The sequence below is a fragment of the Pelodiscus sinensis genome, chromosome 14, assembly GCF_049634645.1.
Source record: "Pelodiscus sinensis isolate JC-2024 chromosome 14, ASM4963464v1, whole genome shotgun sequence".
In the NCBI taxonomy this organism is placed as follows: Eukaryota; Metazoa; Chordata; order Testudines; family Trionychidae; genus Pelodiscus; species Pelodiscus sinensis.
Window position 1 is genome coordinate 44023354 of NC_134724.1, and position 17358 is coordinate 44040711.

The 17358-nt window shown below is 43.1% G+C and overlaps 1 protein-coding gene across 2 annotated transcripts; it reads left to right on the plus strand.

The window, feature by feature from the left end:
* Positions 1–1466: 1466 nt before the first annotated feature.
* On the plus strand, positions 1467–15956 carry MCEE (methylmalonyl-CoA epimerase). Of its 2 annotated transcripts, XM_075897715.1 has the most exons (4): positions 1467–1687; positions 7148–7488; positions 10392–10545; positions 14398–14536. In XM_075897715.1, the coding sequence occupies exons 1-4, from the start codon at positions 1657–1659 to the stop codon at positions 14400–14402; spliced, it is 531 nt and encodes a 176-aa protein (XP_075753830.1). In that variant the 5' UTR covers positions 1467–1656; the 3' UTR covers positions 14403–14536. The 2 variants fall into 2 exon arrangements, with proteins under 2 accessions (XP_075753830.1, XP_075753831.1); XM_075897716.1 differs by lacking the exon at positions 10392–10545 and having other exon boundaries at positions 1485–1687; positions 14398–15956.
* Positions 15957–17358: the final 1402 nt, after the last annotated feature.

Below are 17358 nucleotides of genomic sequence, written 5' to 3' on the forward strand. Positions count from 1 at the left end.
TTTGTATTAGTTTAATTTAATCTTCTGAGAGTGGATGATGGGGACAGAAATATTGAGTGTGGACTTTACAGTGATGTCACTATAATGCACTTAAAGTACAGGACATTGCTACTATTATTTTAACCATTTTAATACTGTTGGGGTCACTGGACATGATCCTAGGTAACTCGGGGGAGTGGAAGATCACAAGAATCGATGAAGTGCCCCCGCTCTAAGCCCAAGCACCCTAAAAGCATCCCCTTTTCCGCCACTTCCCCCCGCAGGCATAACATTTCTCTGGCTCGCTAATAGCTGGGAACAGCAAGACAGACCTTGAGGCTGCCTAGTTACTATCAGTGGTATAGAAGAAGAATTCAGATGTGTCTCTGTAGAGGGGAGGAGGAGGATGTTCCAGCGTGAGAATCTTGCTACAGTTCACTATTTTCCTGCAAGTAAACAACCTGGGTATATAAGGAGGAAAAACTGCTTCCGTTGGTGTGCTTGATCTGAGATGTCTAGTCTCCTGGCACCTATTTGAGCGTTCAAATAAACTTTTTTTGCTTCTCCACACCGGTGTGTTTATTGGAGCGCGCACACCCGGCACCGAACCCAACTGTTGCCTCCCTCGGGCACCATGTGCCGGCAACAGTTCTATACCTCATTTTTTCTTTTTACCTCCTTGATTGCTCACTGTACTAAAGCAAAACTTTCCTATTCTCTGTCCTTTCCCATAGTCTCACCAGTGATTGTGTAAGAGCCCTCTCCACTGTAGTTCCCATCTGTTGGAACAGTTGCCAAGTAGACCTCTGTCATTGATTCTCTATGCTTTTTAAATCTTCTCTTAAACAAAATAATTCCTCCCTTAGTCTACAAGTCTTGAATAGAACCTTTTTTGTTTATTTACCATACTATATCTTTCTATCAACATTCCCTGGATTGTATACAGTGTACTGCCTGCACATGAGTTTATCCAGTCAGGATTTGCACAACCTTCCATTAAAAGGGGATGACAGGAATGCAAACTAATTTTGCAGTATTTTAGGGATGCATTTATATAGTGTCTTCCAAACCAGGTGTAAATTCTGATCCTCTATCATTTGCTAGCATGAATAATCCCATTGATTTAAATGGGAGTACTTGTGCAAATAAAGATGTCTAACAGGAGGCCCTAAAATGGTATATTGTATCATTGTTTTCTTCTTGTTTTCTCCTTTTGGATGACTTTATTACTATCCTAGATCTGGGAAGTTAGCACTGGACACATTTTCTAAATATGGTAACAGTACAGTCATCTTACCGTGCGGTTTTGTCTCTGTGACCTAGATTCTAGGATTTTTAACGTACATTTTCTGTAGACATTAAGAACAAAGTGCAAGTGTAGCCATACCATGCCTCACTCTGCAGCCTGCAGCTGCTCCCCCTTCTGGCTAGACTGAGGCCTCCCTTCTCACCCGCCCCGGGAGGAGGTAGAGCCCGGGTCGGGCTGGGCTGGGCTGGCCGGGGGGGGGGAGCTAGGGCTGCCTAGGCTGGAGGGGAAACGCGAGAGGCGGGGCTGGGCTCCCCCCGCCCCCAGGCCAGGGAAAGAGCCGCGCGCCCTGCCGGGGCCAGTCACTCCGGGGGCTCGCAGCGGTCCCGGGGAGCAGCCGCGCCGCGAGGAGCGTCCGAAGCGCCGGGCCAATGGCCGCCCGCGCGGGGCGAGGGGCAGCAGGTAGCGCGGGCCGGGCAGCGTTCGGGGAACGGCACGTGGCGCAGAGGCGCGGGGCGGGGAGCGCGCACAGGCCAGTCGCTGGGTGCAAAGGGGGGTCGCTCCTCTCGCGGCTCCGAGGATGGGCCGGGAGTCGGGCAGGACCCTTGCTGTGTTGTTCCTTATTCCGCCGTGATTCCCGTCCCCGGAGGCTGACAGTGCCCTGGCGGGGGTCATCCGGTTAGCGGGTCCTGCCTTGGGCAGGGGGCTGGGCTCCATGGCCTCCTGAGGTCTCCTCCAGCCCTGGGATTCCCTGACCTTTGGTAAGGCACTTAGCTTCCGTGACTGAGGGTCCCAGTCTTTAAAGGTCCATGCAAAAAGCTATTGATATTGACAGATGAGGATGTATTATTTTGTGAGAGACGAGTTTTTCAGTCATTTAAATGCTCTAATTTATGTTTGTTTTGGTCCTAGGCATTCAAAGTGCCTGGCTGTGGAGTGCTGAGGTTCTAGATTCTAGTCCTTCCAAGTTGCTTTGCATGGTAGATCTCTGCATAGAGCTCTCTTGTCTTTAATAGGTGCACAATGTTATTCCCTTGGAGCTCCTTGCAGAATCACTTCAGGACAGATCTCCTGTAGATTTCTATATCAGAGGGGTAGCCGTGTTAGTCTGAATCTGCAAAAGCGACGAGGAGTCCTGTGGCACCTTATAGACTAACTGAAGTGTAAGAGCATAAGCTTTCGTGGGCAAAGACCCACTTCTGCATGCATCTGAGGAAGTGGGTCTTTGCCCACGAAAGCTTATGCTCCTACACTTCAGTTAGTATATAAGGTGCCACAGGACTCCTCGTCGCTTTTGTAGATTTCTATAGTGCAGAATCCAGGCCTAGATATTTACCGAATCACTTTCCCTGCACAGTTCTTCAGTATTACTCTCTAATGTGGAGCCTTTGTATGGATGGGAGATTGAAATTGATTAATCAATTAATAATCTCTTAGACTGCAGTGGTCAATAAAGGTTCAGGCTTCCGAGGGCTCCAGTGTCAGGAATATTCGTCAGTATCATTTGAATACGAGAGGTAGAAACAGAGCAGTCCCTTGGGTACAGCAAATCGAGGCAACCGCTCTGGGCCCTGTGCTATAAGGGCTTTGCAAATCGGTGCCTCTCCCACTCGCAGCATCTACTATCTGCCATGAATCAGCTGTTTCATGATGTCAGGAGGTACTGGGGGGACTGGAATGAGGGAAAAGCATGCAGGGGGTCCGTGGAACTGGGTGGGAAAAGGCAAGATGGGGGCAGAAAGAAGCAGGGCAGGGACCTGGGCAAAGCACGTGGGGAGCACCTCCTGACAGATTAGAAACATAGGTTGATTTGTCCCGGGCCCTGCAGTTGAGAGGGACAGTCCTGTCTAGAGGCACCCACGAAACAATTGTAATTTATCACAAATCACTTTATTGATAAATCCACTAAGAGGATAAACAATCCCACCAACCCTGAAATACAAGAGCAGCTAGAAAGACAGCAGTAAGCCTTAGGACCGGAATCACTCACATCTCATCATCGTGAGAGGGGGGTAAGGGGCCATGTGACTCCCTCCCCCAGTGCCATGGGTGGGAGGGGCACAGGGCTAGAGCCTCATGGGAGGGGAGGGAACCAGCTGGGGGTAGGCTGATGTAAGGATGTAAAGTCCCACTTAATCAGTTAAGTGGTTAAACCTTTATCCAGTTAACCACTTAAAAAGGAGAGGGTAGAGAGGGCTGCTCCAGCCCAGGGCCCCCCTGCCTAGCCTGGCCTGGCTAGAGCAGTGCCCACCCAGGCCCTGCTCCCCTGACTGCTGGCTGTGTCACTCAAGCAACTGCCCCACTCGCTGGTAGGAAGTAAGGATGTTAAGAAGTGGGTTACTGACTAATTGTGTACTCAATACAATTTGTATTGGGGGCCCTACTGCAGCTCTGCAGTTTAAATATAGTAGGATTCAGGTGCACAGGCAGCCTGGCTCCTGCTGCATTTAAACTGCAGAGCCACAGCAGGGGTAGGTCCAGGACTCAGCAGTCTCCGCTTGCACAAGGCCCCAGATCACTGCACCTCTGTCTCCCCTGGCCCCCTAAGAATAGGCTTATCAGGTAGTTGACTAGTTGCTTACATCCCTAGTGGGACATGGAGCAATGTGACCAGGAGCCAGAGGAGGAGAGCGGGCTAGGGATACATCATTCCACTTCCACCTGTTGATGCCAGTGAGTGCAGGGTGTACTGACCCCTTTAGTCCATCAGGTTGCATCACTTAGGGGTGGGGGCTTGCATGAAGAGGCTGGGCAGAGGCAGGACAGCGGGGGGGGTGCTCAGGATTGCACAGGGAGGAGTCACATGCCCCATGGGCCTCCCCAATGTTGTTCCCCATCAGTCACCCCAATCACAGTTAACGTCATTGTCCTCATCACCCATGTTTGTCATTCTGGTGTCTCCCCCCTGTGTTTTCCCACTTTCACCCCAGCGCACAGACCAGACAACAACTTTTTATCTTGAGGTATGCTTGTGGCTGCTAACGCTCATAGATATGCATAAGGGTACCAACCCCTTCGTCTTTATCCATACTTCCACATGCCATTAATTTAGCGGTGCCCCTTATTCTTATTAATATCTACGTATCAGCAATTTGAGGTTAATACAGAATCCCCTAAAACATACATCTTGTGGTATTAACTAGTGTATTGCTATGTAGTTTTCAGAACATAAACATTTAACATATTTTACTGCAACTTTTTCACTTAAGTGGTACAGGTTTATCTTTGTCAACTAGTCATGTACATTTGTTTCAGGCCTAAGGCCTTGCATGACTAAGCTGAGTATCTCACAGACCTGATGATTTGAGTTACAACAATAATTAATTCCTGTAAATCACCTTTGTAAATATACTTCAATACCTCTTATTCTTCACTGCAGATTAGGGGTGTAAGCGACTAGTTGAGTCACTGCTTGACTACTCGCCTTCCCCTCCTCCCCCCACATACTGTATCAGAGGCAGCAAGGGGGGAGAGCAGGAGCTGGCTTAAAAGCTGGTTCCTCACAGCACCATCTTCCCAGTGTGGGGTGGGGGAGAAGGGGAGGCAGAGGTGTTGGGTCCCAGACCTATCCCTGCTGTGGCTGTGCCTTTTAAATGTAGTAAGAGCCGTGGCTCTTAGTACGTTTAAAAGGCAGAGCTGCAGTGGGGGAGCTGGTGCAAGCTGGAACTGCTGAATCCCTGCTCACGCCAGGGTCCTGGACCTGCCTCCACTACGGCTCTGCAGTTTAAATGAAGTAGGAGCTGAGCTGCCTGCATGCCCGTGTCAGCGGGACCCCTTATTGACTACTTGTGTGCTCAATACAAATTGTACACAGTTAGTCAATTACTTGCTTCTTAACATCCTTACTGCAGACCTGATTCTCTGCAAAGGCAGCAGAAACAGCATAGTTGTACAGGTGTCTTTTAAACCAGCTGTGCAAACTTACAGAACTTCTCTGTCCCTCATCCCAAAATAAACCACAACCCAGAGAAATGTCAAAATTGATAAGCCACTATAGCAAATCACTGTTCCTAATTATGAGATCCTTCCTTCTCTAAGACTCTAATGCATCCCAGGTTTTAACTCTGAGCTCTTCTAGTTCTTAGTGCAATTGGTTGATAGTAACCAGACTTTGGAGCTACGTCTACACTACAGGCTTTTTGCGCAAGAACAGGTGTTCTTGCACAAAAACTTGCAGAGCGTCAACACTGCACGTGTGTTCTTGCACAAGTAAATTTACAGTACAGTGTCGGAAAAGAGGGCTTCTTGCGGAAGAGTTATTCCTCTCCCCATGAGGAATAAGCCTTTTTGCATAAGAGCTCTTGCGCAAAAAGGCAGTGTGGACAGGCAACAAGAATTTTTTGCGCAAGAAACTCCTATGGCTAAAATGGCCATTAGAGCTTTCTTGCGCAAGAGAGCATCCACACTGCCATGGACGCTCTTGCGCAAAAGCAGGTGGCAGTGTGGATGCACTCTTGCACAAGAACTCTTGTGTAAAACAGTTATTGCACAAGAAGTCTGCAGTGTAGAAGTAGCCAGGGTGTCTTGTCAGTAGATCTGATTAGACCTTCCAGGTGAAAACTGGACACCTGACCATCCTATCTCCTTCTTAGCCATTTTAAGGGCATTCCATCTCAAAGCATTAATTAGGGCCAAATCTTGTTTACTCTATTGATGCAAATAGTTCCTCTGACTTCAGGAAAAATCATAATGGCAAGAATTGGAAGGACATGTGTGTAAAATGATTATTTCACTGACCAATGTTAAATACAAGTGGAGAGAAATCCACAGAAGTAGGTTAAAGTTCAACAGGTGCCTCCTCAGAGAAATCCAGAAGCTCATAATTTTCCATACTGTTTCTCATGCCACTGAACCATTCCATGACTAAATTGTCTCACATCTTATTTACCCATTTCAGCATGGATGTAGCATCGGGTGACCATATTTTTAATAAACTTAAAAAAACGACAAATGGTCTGGTAGCACTTTATAGACTAACAAAACGTGTAGATGGGATCATGAGCACTCGTGGGTACAGCCCACTTCTTCAGATGATTGGAGTTTTGAGTTTAGGATGTGCAGACCCAAAATAAATAAGGGAAAGTGGGGAAGGGGAAAAAAGGAAGGGGGCAGGAAACAAGGAGCAGAGAGTATGAAAATATCAAAGGGAAAAACAAGTAGGCAGACCTTATGCATATATTCTGAGCCAAATTTTGCTCAGTTGCTCACAGAAGTAGTTACATTGAAGTCAGAGAGGAGGAAGAGGTGCAAACCAGGAGTGGAGGGTAAGGCCTTTGGCAGAAGAGGCATGGCAGAGGTTTGGAGGGATGGAATAAACTTGGGAGTAAGTGGCTCCCATTCTTGTGATTTAACAACTTGATCGCATCTCCCTCCACCGGGAAGCAACAATTTGTCACCTTTGTACAGTATAAGGATTTAGGCTTTAGGAATAAATATAATAGTTTTGCATTATGTTTTGACAGGGTTTTTTTAAATCCTCATTTCTATTTCTGTTTTATGCAAAGTGAAGCTCTGAATAATACAGAAATAATGTAAAGGTTAGCTGTGTGTAGCTGGCCTTTAAATTCTATAAACTTGTGCATATGATTATGAAGATCTTTATTTTCATACCAAACTCAACTCAAGCTTAAAATTAACTTTACATATCTATTAGTTTTATCTGTAATGGACACTTCTGAGCATTCAGGCTATAAATTTTTCATTTACTTCCCTGAATTAATTTGCTTCAGAACAAACAAAAAGCTATTGAACTGAAAGAGGAAATGCTTCCCTGCTATCTTCTTATCTCTGCTTTTAGCATACTGGTGAAACATAATTCATAAGTATAATGACATAGGAGCTATTTGGGTTTCATTTAAAGGGGGAAGGACCTGCATTATTTTTTTTCCGAAAGGATTATGACAATGTCATTCAATTTTACAGGACTTCTTACCAGATTGCAAACTACAGCACCCACTGTACGGGCTTTATCTATGTCTCATTCCTTGACTCAAAAAGTTCTATGCTCTTTATGGAAACTCGGGCGACTCAATCATGTAGCAATTGCAGTTCCTGATTTGGAGAAGGCTCAGTCTTTTTACAAGAATGTTTTAGGAGCCCAAGTGAGTGAAACAGTTCCTCTTCCTGAACATGGTGTCTACACTGTTTTTGTGGAGCTGGGAAATACAAAGCTGGAGCTGCTGCACCCTCTAGGAGAGAAAAGTCCAATTGCAGGTTTTCTGCAAAAAAACAAAGCTGGAGGAATGCATCATATCTGCATTGAGGTATTATACACACGTACTGTCTATTACAAATCTGTATCTTGTTAAATAACTTCATATTTTCTAATAGACTCATCCTGAAAAATAAACCACATTGGTTTGCTGAGTCATTATTATTTGGGAATTGCTACTGAAGACCAATGACTAAAAAGTTTCAGTGATAAAATTCAGGCCAGTTTCACATTGTCATTATACAAGCAGGTTTGTTTTTCTTTTTCATCTGTCGAAACTGAATTTGTCACTTGGAATGTCCCCATTTCTTTTAGGCAGGATAAGTTCATAGAATGTAGCGATCTCCTGGAAGGTCGCTAAACAGATGGAAGCTCCAGGATCCTCAAAATAGGTGCCCTGGAAAAACCTGTGTATGTCACTTTTTTATATATAACTTATAATTGGGGTGCACAAGTATAAATTGGCACAGAATTTTAAGACATGGGGTTTTACCAGGGTATTGGCATTTGATATTTAGTTGGAAATTCATTATGCAAGTCATAAAAGAATCCTGGGCAAACACGCAGAGATGTGTTGGCTCCTGGAGCTGAGAGTAGTAAAATCTTTTTTCCAGGTAATCAAGATGACTCCATATATTCATAGTGAGTAGAACTACTGAGCAAGGTGGTGTTTCTTTTGTTGTGTGTGTGGGGGTTGTTTGTTTTTAAAAATACTTTTCAGAAAAGAATCAGTTAAAAGTTACCAACACAACTAAGTGTATATCGTGATAACTGTATTATATATGGTCCTCAATTACTTTATCAGGTCAACGGTTACTCCCGGAGAGGCTGCTGCTCTAGCCTGGCAGGGCAGCTGGCCGCCAGCCTGAACGGGCTGGGAATCGGCATCCTCATGCAGGGCTGGAAGCGGAATCTGGAGTTTGGAGGAGAGGGGAGGAACTGTTGATTCCGAATTCTGTGAGAGGCTACGGACTCCCAGTTCACACGGGTTGGGAGCTGGCAGCCCAGCACCGGAATAAAAGCAGCTGGGCTGGAGCAATCCCAGCTAGTGATGCAGGGGCTGCTCCAGCCTGCCCATCCCCATTTAATCAGTTAACTGGTTAAACTTAACGTATAACTAGTTAACTAATTAAACTGGATTTTACATCCCTACTGTGAATATTGTTTAATTGAAACTGAACAGAAGAAATTAAATCTTGAAGATAGTGGTTTGGTGTTAACAAGTAACACTCAAAAGTACAGTTGAGTCCTTAGATGGAAACTCCACCATTTTCAGTTGCTATGGAAATTTGTCATTGACTGTAGAACAGATGCAAGTGAAGATTACAACAAAAAGCCTTCATTAATTTGAATGTTCTTACATATGAATTGGAAACTGTCATATATAGAGAAAAGACTACAGTTGGCTGTTTGAGATAGTCAAATGTGAGAGTTTGTTTTCCTTATCTGTTGGAATAGCAGAAGGACTATAGGTCAGCACTAAGTTGACAGGCTAGGGGGAAATGTTGCATATTAATAGTTGCACTTGTATCAATCTTTCACAGAAGGAACTCAAAACATTTCACTAATGAAAAATCCTGAGACATTCCCATTTATAAAGGCATTAAATGAATCATAGTGAATTTAAATTAGTTGTTCTAGACATCATAGTAAGTCATGGGTAGAGGAGGGAATAGAACACAAGAGTCTTGGCTACAGACCCGCTGCTTTAACTCCTAAGGTGGAATGTTTTTATGTTGGCTATAGGCAAGTATAGATTTTTGTTTTGTGTGTCATGTTAGCATAGACTTCCTGGACTGCATTTATTTTAGTTGAATGGCTCAATAGTTTAGAGCCTTGCTAAAGCAGTGAATCATAGTGGTGTCTTTCTGCAGTAGTAAATAAGTTACTTAAAAAAAATCCTTTTAATTAAAGACTTAGAAAAAATAGAACCAAACACAACGAAAGGTGGAGGGGAGAAAGGATTTGGCCATTTGTGGCAGTGCATGACTATGCCTATTCTGTTTAACAATACTGATGATGATACACTATATCAGTCATGACTGTGGGGAAAAATGGGACAAAAACTGCGATTTTATTACAGTTCTCTTCTCCAGTTCCTTCATTAATTGTCTTTTTGAAGGAGATGCATTTTTGCTGCATTCAATTATGATCTACCACTGTCAGAAAAATACAACACCTTTTCAAGAACTGTAGACTTTTCCCCACTGGAATAACTTTCCATCTATAGCTGTGTTTTAGAGAGGGATAATTATCCCTCCCTTCCATTTCCCAAATCAAGAGGAGGGAAGGGAATACTTAAACCCTTATCCTGTAAAGATCAAGGCTTTGCCTATACTAGGAGATTTGGTTGGAGTCAGCATTGACCTCCTCTGGTCCAGCAAATTCCAAGTGTGCCTGACCAAGGAGGTTCAACCTGTAGTGTCTTCACAGAAGCACTACTGCAGCACAATTGTGCTGTTGCAATGTTTTAAGTGTACACAAGCCCTTGCGTGTGCTTATTTAATACCCTGACTAGTCCCCTTGAAATAAAATGTAAGCACATGTATAAAATGGATAATAAATCAGAGATGGCTACTGTTCTCTTTATAAATTCTGTTTTAGTGAATCAGCAACTGCATTCAAATTCAGCAGATCAGAGTGTTTATATCTTTTAACTATAGTATCTATTTGCAGTTGTTCAAGAAATTTAAATTAAAAGACTAATTCATTCTGCTCAAATTACTGTTAACCAGAATTGCCATGCAGTGCTTTTAGGGGAACGTGAAAGACTACAGCAGCAGCCAGGAAGTGGAGGTGGGGAAGAAAGGAATAATATGTGATAAGGGCTGTTTAAAAAACAAACAAACAAAGTGCTAAGTAATAGAAATGGTAACACTACTTAATTACAGAAGCAAAGAGCAAAGAAGCAAACTAGGAATCTTTTAAAAAACTACATGTACTTAAATTTTGTAGGAATTGGAGCAGGCCTGGGCAAAATATGGCCCATCAAGCCACCAGATCCAGCCCACGAATGCTGCAGGGAACCCCAGGCAGGCTCTCTGCTTGCATCTCCCCACCTGCATACCGCTCAGAAACGTGGCTGCAGGGCGGATTTTCTTTAAAAACTGTGAGTCCAGAGGGGAGGGGGAAAGCTTTAGGAGATGCTTTCACACCCAGCACAATCCCATTGGCCAGTTTCTGGCCAGAAACTGGCCAATGGGAGCTGCCTATTTCAATAACAGGCAGCCACGAAGCACAAGGGGCTCCAGAATACATGGGCTGCAGCCTGTGTGGGAGTGGGGCGGGCAGGGAGGCTGATTCAGGAACGGCTGCTGGCTGATAAGTTTCCAGGCCAGAGCTTGCCTCTGGTACCTCAGTCCCTCCCTTCCCCAGCCTTCTGCCCCCCACTGCACATACCCAAATCTGCCCCCCCCATACCCATATCCCCTCCCAGATCCAGCAGCCCAGTCCCCTCCTGCCCTAGCTCACAACCCAAATCCCTGCACTCCCACCTGTACTCCAATTCTCTGCCCTAGGTGACAATCCAACCACCTACACTCCAGTCCAGTGCTCTAGGTCACAACTGCCTCCTTCACCCAAACCCCTTTCTGCATCCAACCTCCATCCCAGACCTCACACCTCCTCCATTAATACCGTGGAAGAGCATGGCCCTTGACCACTTTCCAAATTCTTGGACTGGCCCCCCATTAAACATTATTACCCACCCCTGAATTTGAATGTTGTTTGCTTCAAAGATACTTCAGTAAGTATTAGCACAGGGGTGGGCAATGTATTTCTGAAATAGCTCCAGGCTACCCGGAAGGGGCGTGGCCTAAACAGGAAGGGGCGGTGCTACCCCAACTATGATAGGGTGAGGGAGCGCGGGAAGCCGCTTCCCACCCTGCGAGGAGCACATGGCACTTTGAAGTGCTGTGGGATCCTTGCAGGGCCAGGGCAGGGCAAAGGAAGCTTCAAACAGCTCCCCCACTCCCAGGCTCTGATTGGCTTGGGAGCAGGGGAGCGTGCGAAGCCTCCTCCACTCTCCCCCTCCCCTTCCTCCCACCCCCCTGTGAGCAGCGTGTGGCACTTCAAAGCTTTGCACACTCCTCTGCCCCCAAGCCAATTAAGTCCTGAGGGCGGGGAGCACGCAAAGCCTTCTCTGCTCTGGCCGCGCTGCTCACAGGGTGAGGGCAGAGTGGAGAAGGCTTCAGGTGCTCCCCAGGCCCTAATTAGGGTTGCCAGTTGTCTGGTTTTGAACCGGACAGTCCAGTATTTGAGCTTTCTGTTTGGGAAACATATTGGCTGTGTCTAGACTGGCAAGTTTTTCCACAAAAGCAGGCGCTTTTGCGGAAAAACTTGCCAGCTGTCTACACTGGCCGCTTGAATTTCCGCAAGAACACTGACGATCTCATGTAAGAAATCAGTGCTTCTTGCGGAAATACCATGCTGCTCCCATTCGGGCAAAAGTCCTTTTGCGCAAAAGCTTTTGTGCAAACGGGCCAGTGTAGACAGCTCAGATTTGTTTTCCGCAAAAAAGCCCCGATCGCGAAAATGGTGATCGGGGCTTTTTTGCGCAAAAGCGCATCTAGATTAGCCACGGATGCTTTTCCGCAAAAAGTGCTTTTGTTTAAAAGTGTCCATGCCAATCTAGACGCTCTTTTCCGCAAATGCTTTTAACGGAAAACTTTTCCGTTAAAAGCATTTGCGGAATATCATGCCAGTCTAGACTTGGCATTGAGTAAATATAAATGTCTGGTATTTTCTAAAGATGTAATGTAGATTGTGATGTCATGTCAAGTGTATCCGGTATTTTTGTTGAAACCATCTGGCAACCCTAACCCCCTAACCCTAGTTGGCCTGGGGGCGGGGGAGTAGCAGGGCCTCTGCAGGCCTGATCCACCTGCTTGGTGGGCTGGATCCGGCCCACGGAGGCCCTTTTGCCCACTGCATGAGCAGCACTAACGTTACTCCATGTAGAGCTCTGTTCAGCAAGAGATCTGTGACCTTGCATGGTGCAGAAGTTACCAAAGATTAGTGTCAAAAGACGGCATGCTGTTCAGTCTGAAAAATAAAAAAAATCTAACACTCAGTCATCCATTTCAGGGAAATGTAAAAATACTTTGTTAAAAAGAAATACATATTGTCAGGTATAATGGATCAAGTGAATCAAGAACCACAAAATCCAGGGGTCAAAATTTAAATGAAATGGATGAGAAGAGCTTCTGAGATCTAGAATTTGCTACATGAAGTCAGGAGACTTTTAGTGCTAAAATTTCTCTATATGAATTCAAAAGAGGTCAGATAAGACCATCAATAAAGGCTTTTGATAGCTCTAAGGCTTCCACTAGGATGGCCTGTTTCCTATGTAAGCTCAAATGAAAACGAACAACCTTAGTCTGTCCTAGAAAAAATGATCATTGTTGACGACCGTTTAAGTGGGGTTGAAAATAAATAGCCACTAGCAAATACTGGTCAGAACACCTTAACACCCGCTACAGAAAGCGTATTAGACACCAGGTGGAACAGCAGAGGAACATGTTCATGATGCACACAGTCAGCAAGCCGATATTTTCCCAATAGAGATGCACCCAGAGACTCTTCACAGCCAACTCTTATTATTATCCCTTGGGATGCAGTTATTCACTCCAGCTGAGCCCAGGCACATTTCTCCAGGCTGGTTTAGCTAGCTATCTCTGCAGGATGTGCAGGCAGCTGTGATGATTTCTCTACTTAGGAGATGAACCTCAAGGGGTTACAATCCATCACAGCATGTTATTACATGTACTAATTTTAAAGAACCCTTCATTACTAGTTTGCTTTTTAAAAAATGTAACAGTATGTGAGTATGACTGAAGCAACTTCAGGATTTTTAGAAACAAAACTCAATTGAAAAAGATGAGGACTTAATTGGATTCTACTTCCTCTGCATTTAGTCTATGTAAAGTATGTTTTCACAATTATATCTTTTAAGCGTCTTCGTTTAGCTATGTCCAAGCACCTTAGTCTTGAAGAACAACAGTCCTGTTATTCTAATGCCAGGACTTTATAAACTGGCAGTTGTGCTAAATCCAAGTGTTAATTTTGTTCTTCTAGCAAACATGCATTAAAGATCTGCGTGAATCAAAGTCTTGCTTTATATCACATTCGAAGTAAAACCACTTGGCACAACTTAACGACTGGTCCATGTTAAGTACTCTTTATTAGATTGCCCAGAAATTGTAAGTGTCATCCTGCTTGTACAATGAAGTACAGTTATTTGATAGGAAAATGGGCCACAGTCCAATGTGTAGTATCAGCTAGTATTCTAGGTAGTTCAAAGTGCCTGAGGAGATCTATGTATACAAACCTAACTCGGTAAGATGAAGATGAATTTAAGTGGATGGTATATAACCTCAGCATTTAATGTCAGGATTCTGTCTTCAATTATGCTGGAAAACATTCTTTGGTTAATGAAATTCTAAAGCTATACAATCTACTATTTAGGAGCAATATGAAGCTTATAGCTATTGATTTGATTGCGTGGGGTTAGCTCCCGGGGGTTGCATGAGCTTGGGACTAAGCAGTCCCGGTTCATGCTGGCCCCAGGAACTAACCGCACTGTGACTCTGATTTTTAAATGTACTAAGAGCTGGGTGGCTCTTACTACATTTAAAAGGCAGAGCCACAGCACGCTCACTCCTGCACCGTGGAGACCGATTCTCTCCAGCACCAGCTCCTGCTCCACTCACCTTGCTGTCTCTGATTATAAAGCAGGAAAGTTGGAGGAGGGGGAGTTGGGGGAATGTGAATAGTCAATTCAACTACCCAATAAACCTAGGATTATCTGACAGTCGACTACTCTTTTACATCCTTACAGAGAACCAAATTTCTGTAGCATTTTTGTTTTTTAGAGTTATATAGTTTTTTATTAGGGCACCATGCTATTGTTCCTACTGTAGAATCTGTAATGTTCCAAATTGTATCATGTTTATTTTATAAGGTTGATGACATAAAAGCAGCCATGTCAGAACTGCATGAAAAGAAGATCCGAATATTGAGTGAAGAGCCGAAAATAGGGGCGCATGGCAAACCAGTGATTTTTCTTCACCCTAAAGATTGTGATGGAGTCCTTGTAGAACTTGAACAAGCCTGAACTGCAATCCTAAAAAATGAAACTGTGAATGAATTGCAAACCTAATGAGATGGTGTTGGAATTTGTATTATGCCTTTCACTGAGTAAAAGTCATAGTAACTAATTATTTTTTGTTGATTACAGCTCTTAAGTAGTGAAATGTGGGGAAATACACTATATACAGGAGGGAGCTAAAAAACTGTTAAACCTCTTAGTCATTTGAGGCTATGACTTTTGTTGTTCAGACCTTCAAAGTAATCCATTTTAAATGTGTTTGGATTCCATTAGACGAAGGATCTAAATAGTAATATGAGCTGAGGTACATACACAAGATATATAATTTATTTTCTGATGTCACAGTTTGCGACATAATATTTGTATAGATTTATAGCTTACCCACATCATTTTGCTTTATATTACCCACTGCTTGGTGACAAGAAGATGGCTCAGATATTCCTAGAAGAATGAAGTCTATGAGGGGACATTTTATTTTCTGTCTTCACCATTATAAGCATTATCTGAACTTCACATTGATTAGTTCACTCAGTTATAGGATCCTTGTGTTGTTATATGGATGTCTGCAATCACTAAGCGACTGTTATCTACCTTAGCAATTGCTGCCAAGATAACTGTTGTCTAAATCACCATTTTGTAGCTTTATGTATTACATATATATATGAAAAAAATCAAGATTTATAGGACAATAAATGGCTTATTTTAAACATATTGCAATTACAAATAAATGGCCTATTTTAAACATATTGCAATTACAAAATGCTTATTTTGTGTTAGTTTTGTCAGCAGATATCTTTGATTTTTATATTTAGCCCATTTTGCTTGATTCTGGTTTTTTCCTAGGAAAAAAACTGTGCTGAAACCCATTAGGAAAATATCTGGATAATTCAAAAAATGCTAATAATGACTAGTAATTTATATTTTGTTTTCCTATACATAAATATTAAGTTCATTAAAATTTTGTATGGATTTTAATTTTACCAAAAGATAGATAAATAAAGCTATCTAGGACCTGATCCTGCAGATATTAACTTTACACCTGTGAGTAATTCCACTGAAATCAATGAGACAGCTCATGTTTGAGGATTTGCTAGATTGGGTCTATAGTTTGCAAACAGCCAAATTCTGTTCAGTTTATTCACATGAAGGCTCCTCTTCGTTTTAATGAAGCCAATCACACGGGTAAAGCAAACACACCACTATTTGGCTCTATCTCTGTCTTTATAGATGTTTGTTATCTACAGCAGAAATAGAAAGTACATATTTGAATATCTCATCTTTAATTGTTAAATAAGGAAAGATCTTTTGAAAGAATTATAAAGAGTTAGATTCTGTATTTTATAGGAAAGCATTTCTGAATTCACTCTCTTAGGGCTCTGGATACAATAAAGACTCGGTGTTTTATCCTTTTAGGAACAGTTTTTTAATCCAGTTTTAATCTATATTAGTGCCAACTTGCTATAGAAGTTGAATAATTTGTTCTCTATTATTTGTTTGCTACAATAAAAATCAACAGATACAATGGTGACCTGAGTCAGATTTAATCAGGGCTTTGAAGATGCTGATAGCTTATGTGGTGTTCTTGTGAAGTAAGAACTTTAATACCGCAAAAAAAAATGTATATGTTAAAGGTGTTAACTTTGTACTCACAGTTCTATTCCTACCTGTGAACTAATTTTTACTTGAAGGAAAATGCATTGAGCCTTGTGCATGGCTATTGCATCTTCTCAGTGAACAGTTTATAGAACAGTGAGATTTGTCAAGTCTAAATTTTGTAAATAACTAGTTAAAGGTAAATACTTACATTTTTTCCTGAAATTTTATTCTGCTAGTCTAGAAATCCTGGTTATTATTTTAGAGAGGGCTGCTTTTATCTTCAGATCAAATCATTTGTAGAATGAGCCTTCTTTTTTCCCTTTGGAAAGGATCGAGAATTAAAACGTCAAGATTATAGGGTTTTTGTTAGATACATATTGAAATTATTGGTTACTTGTCTTTAAACCTGAAACTATTGGTTTGGGCTAGTATCACAACATTTGGAGTAGAAGAACTACCAGGTTAAAATTCCTTTCTTCTCCCTTTGTTCTAAGTTAACTAAAAAACATTTCACGGGTTTGTAAGCCACATATTGAGTGACAACTTGAGAACACTGGCTTGACTTGTTAGTAGGTAAGGTAGACCAAGAGTGGATGTGGGGGTAGGGTCTTGAGTGAACAGGACTTAAAAAAGATTGTGTGTCACACAGTGTCTGCTACAGCATCCCATGGATCTTAATCAGTTTTCACTAGACATTAACTTTGAGATTTGCAGCAACAGTTAACAGCAAGTTCTCAACTACAGGGCTACGTCTACACTGGCCCCTCTTCCGTAAGGGGCATGTAAATTTCAAGAGTCGTCGTAGGGAAATCCGCGGGGGATTTAAATATCCCCCGCGGCATTTAAATAAAAATGTCTGCCGCTTTTTTCCGGCTTTTAAAAAAGCCGGAAAAGAGCGTCTAGACTGGCCCCGATCCTCCGGAAAAAGCGCCCTTTTCCGGAGGGTCTTATTCTTACTTCAAAGTAAGAATAAGACCCTCCGGAAAAGGGCGCTTTTTCCGGAGGATCGGGGCCAGTCTAGACGCTCTTTTCCGGCTTTTTTAAAAGCCGGAAAAAAGCGGCAGACATTTTTATTTAAATGCCGCGGGGGATATTTAAATCCCCCGCGGATTTCCCTACGACGACTCTTGAAATTTACATGCCCCTTACGGAAGAGGGGCCAGTGTAGACGTAGCCCAGGTATTTACTTCAGTGTGGGTTCCATGGGTGTTGGCAACT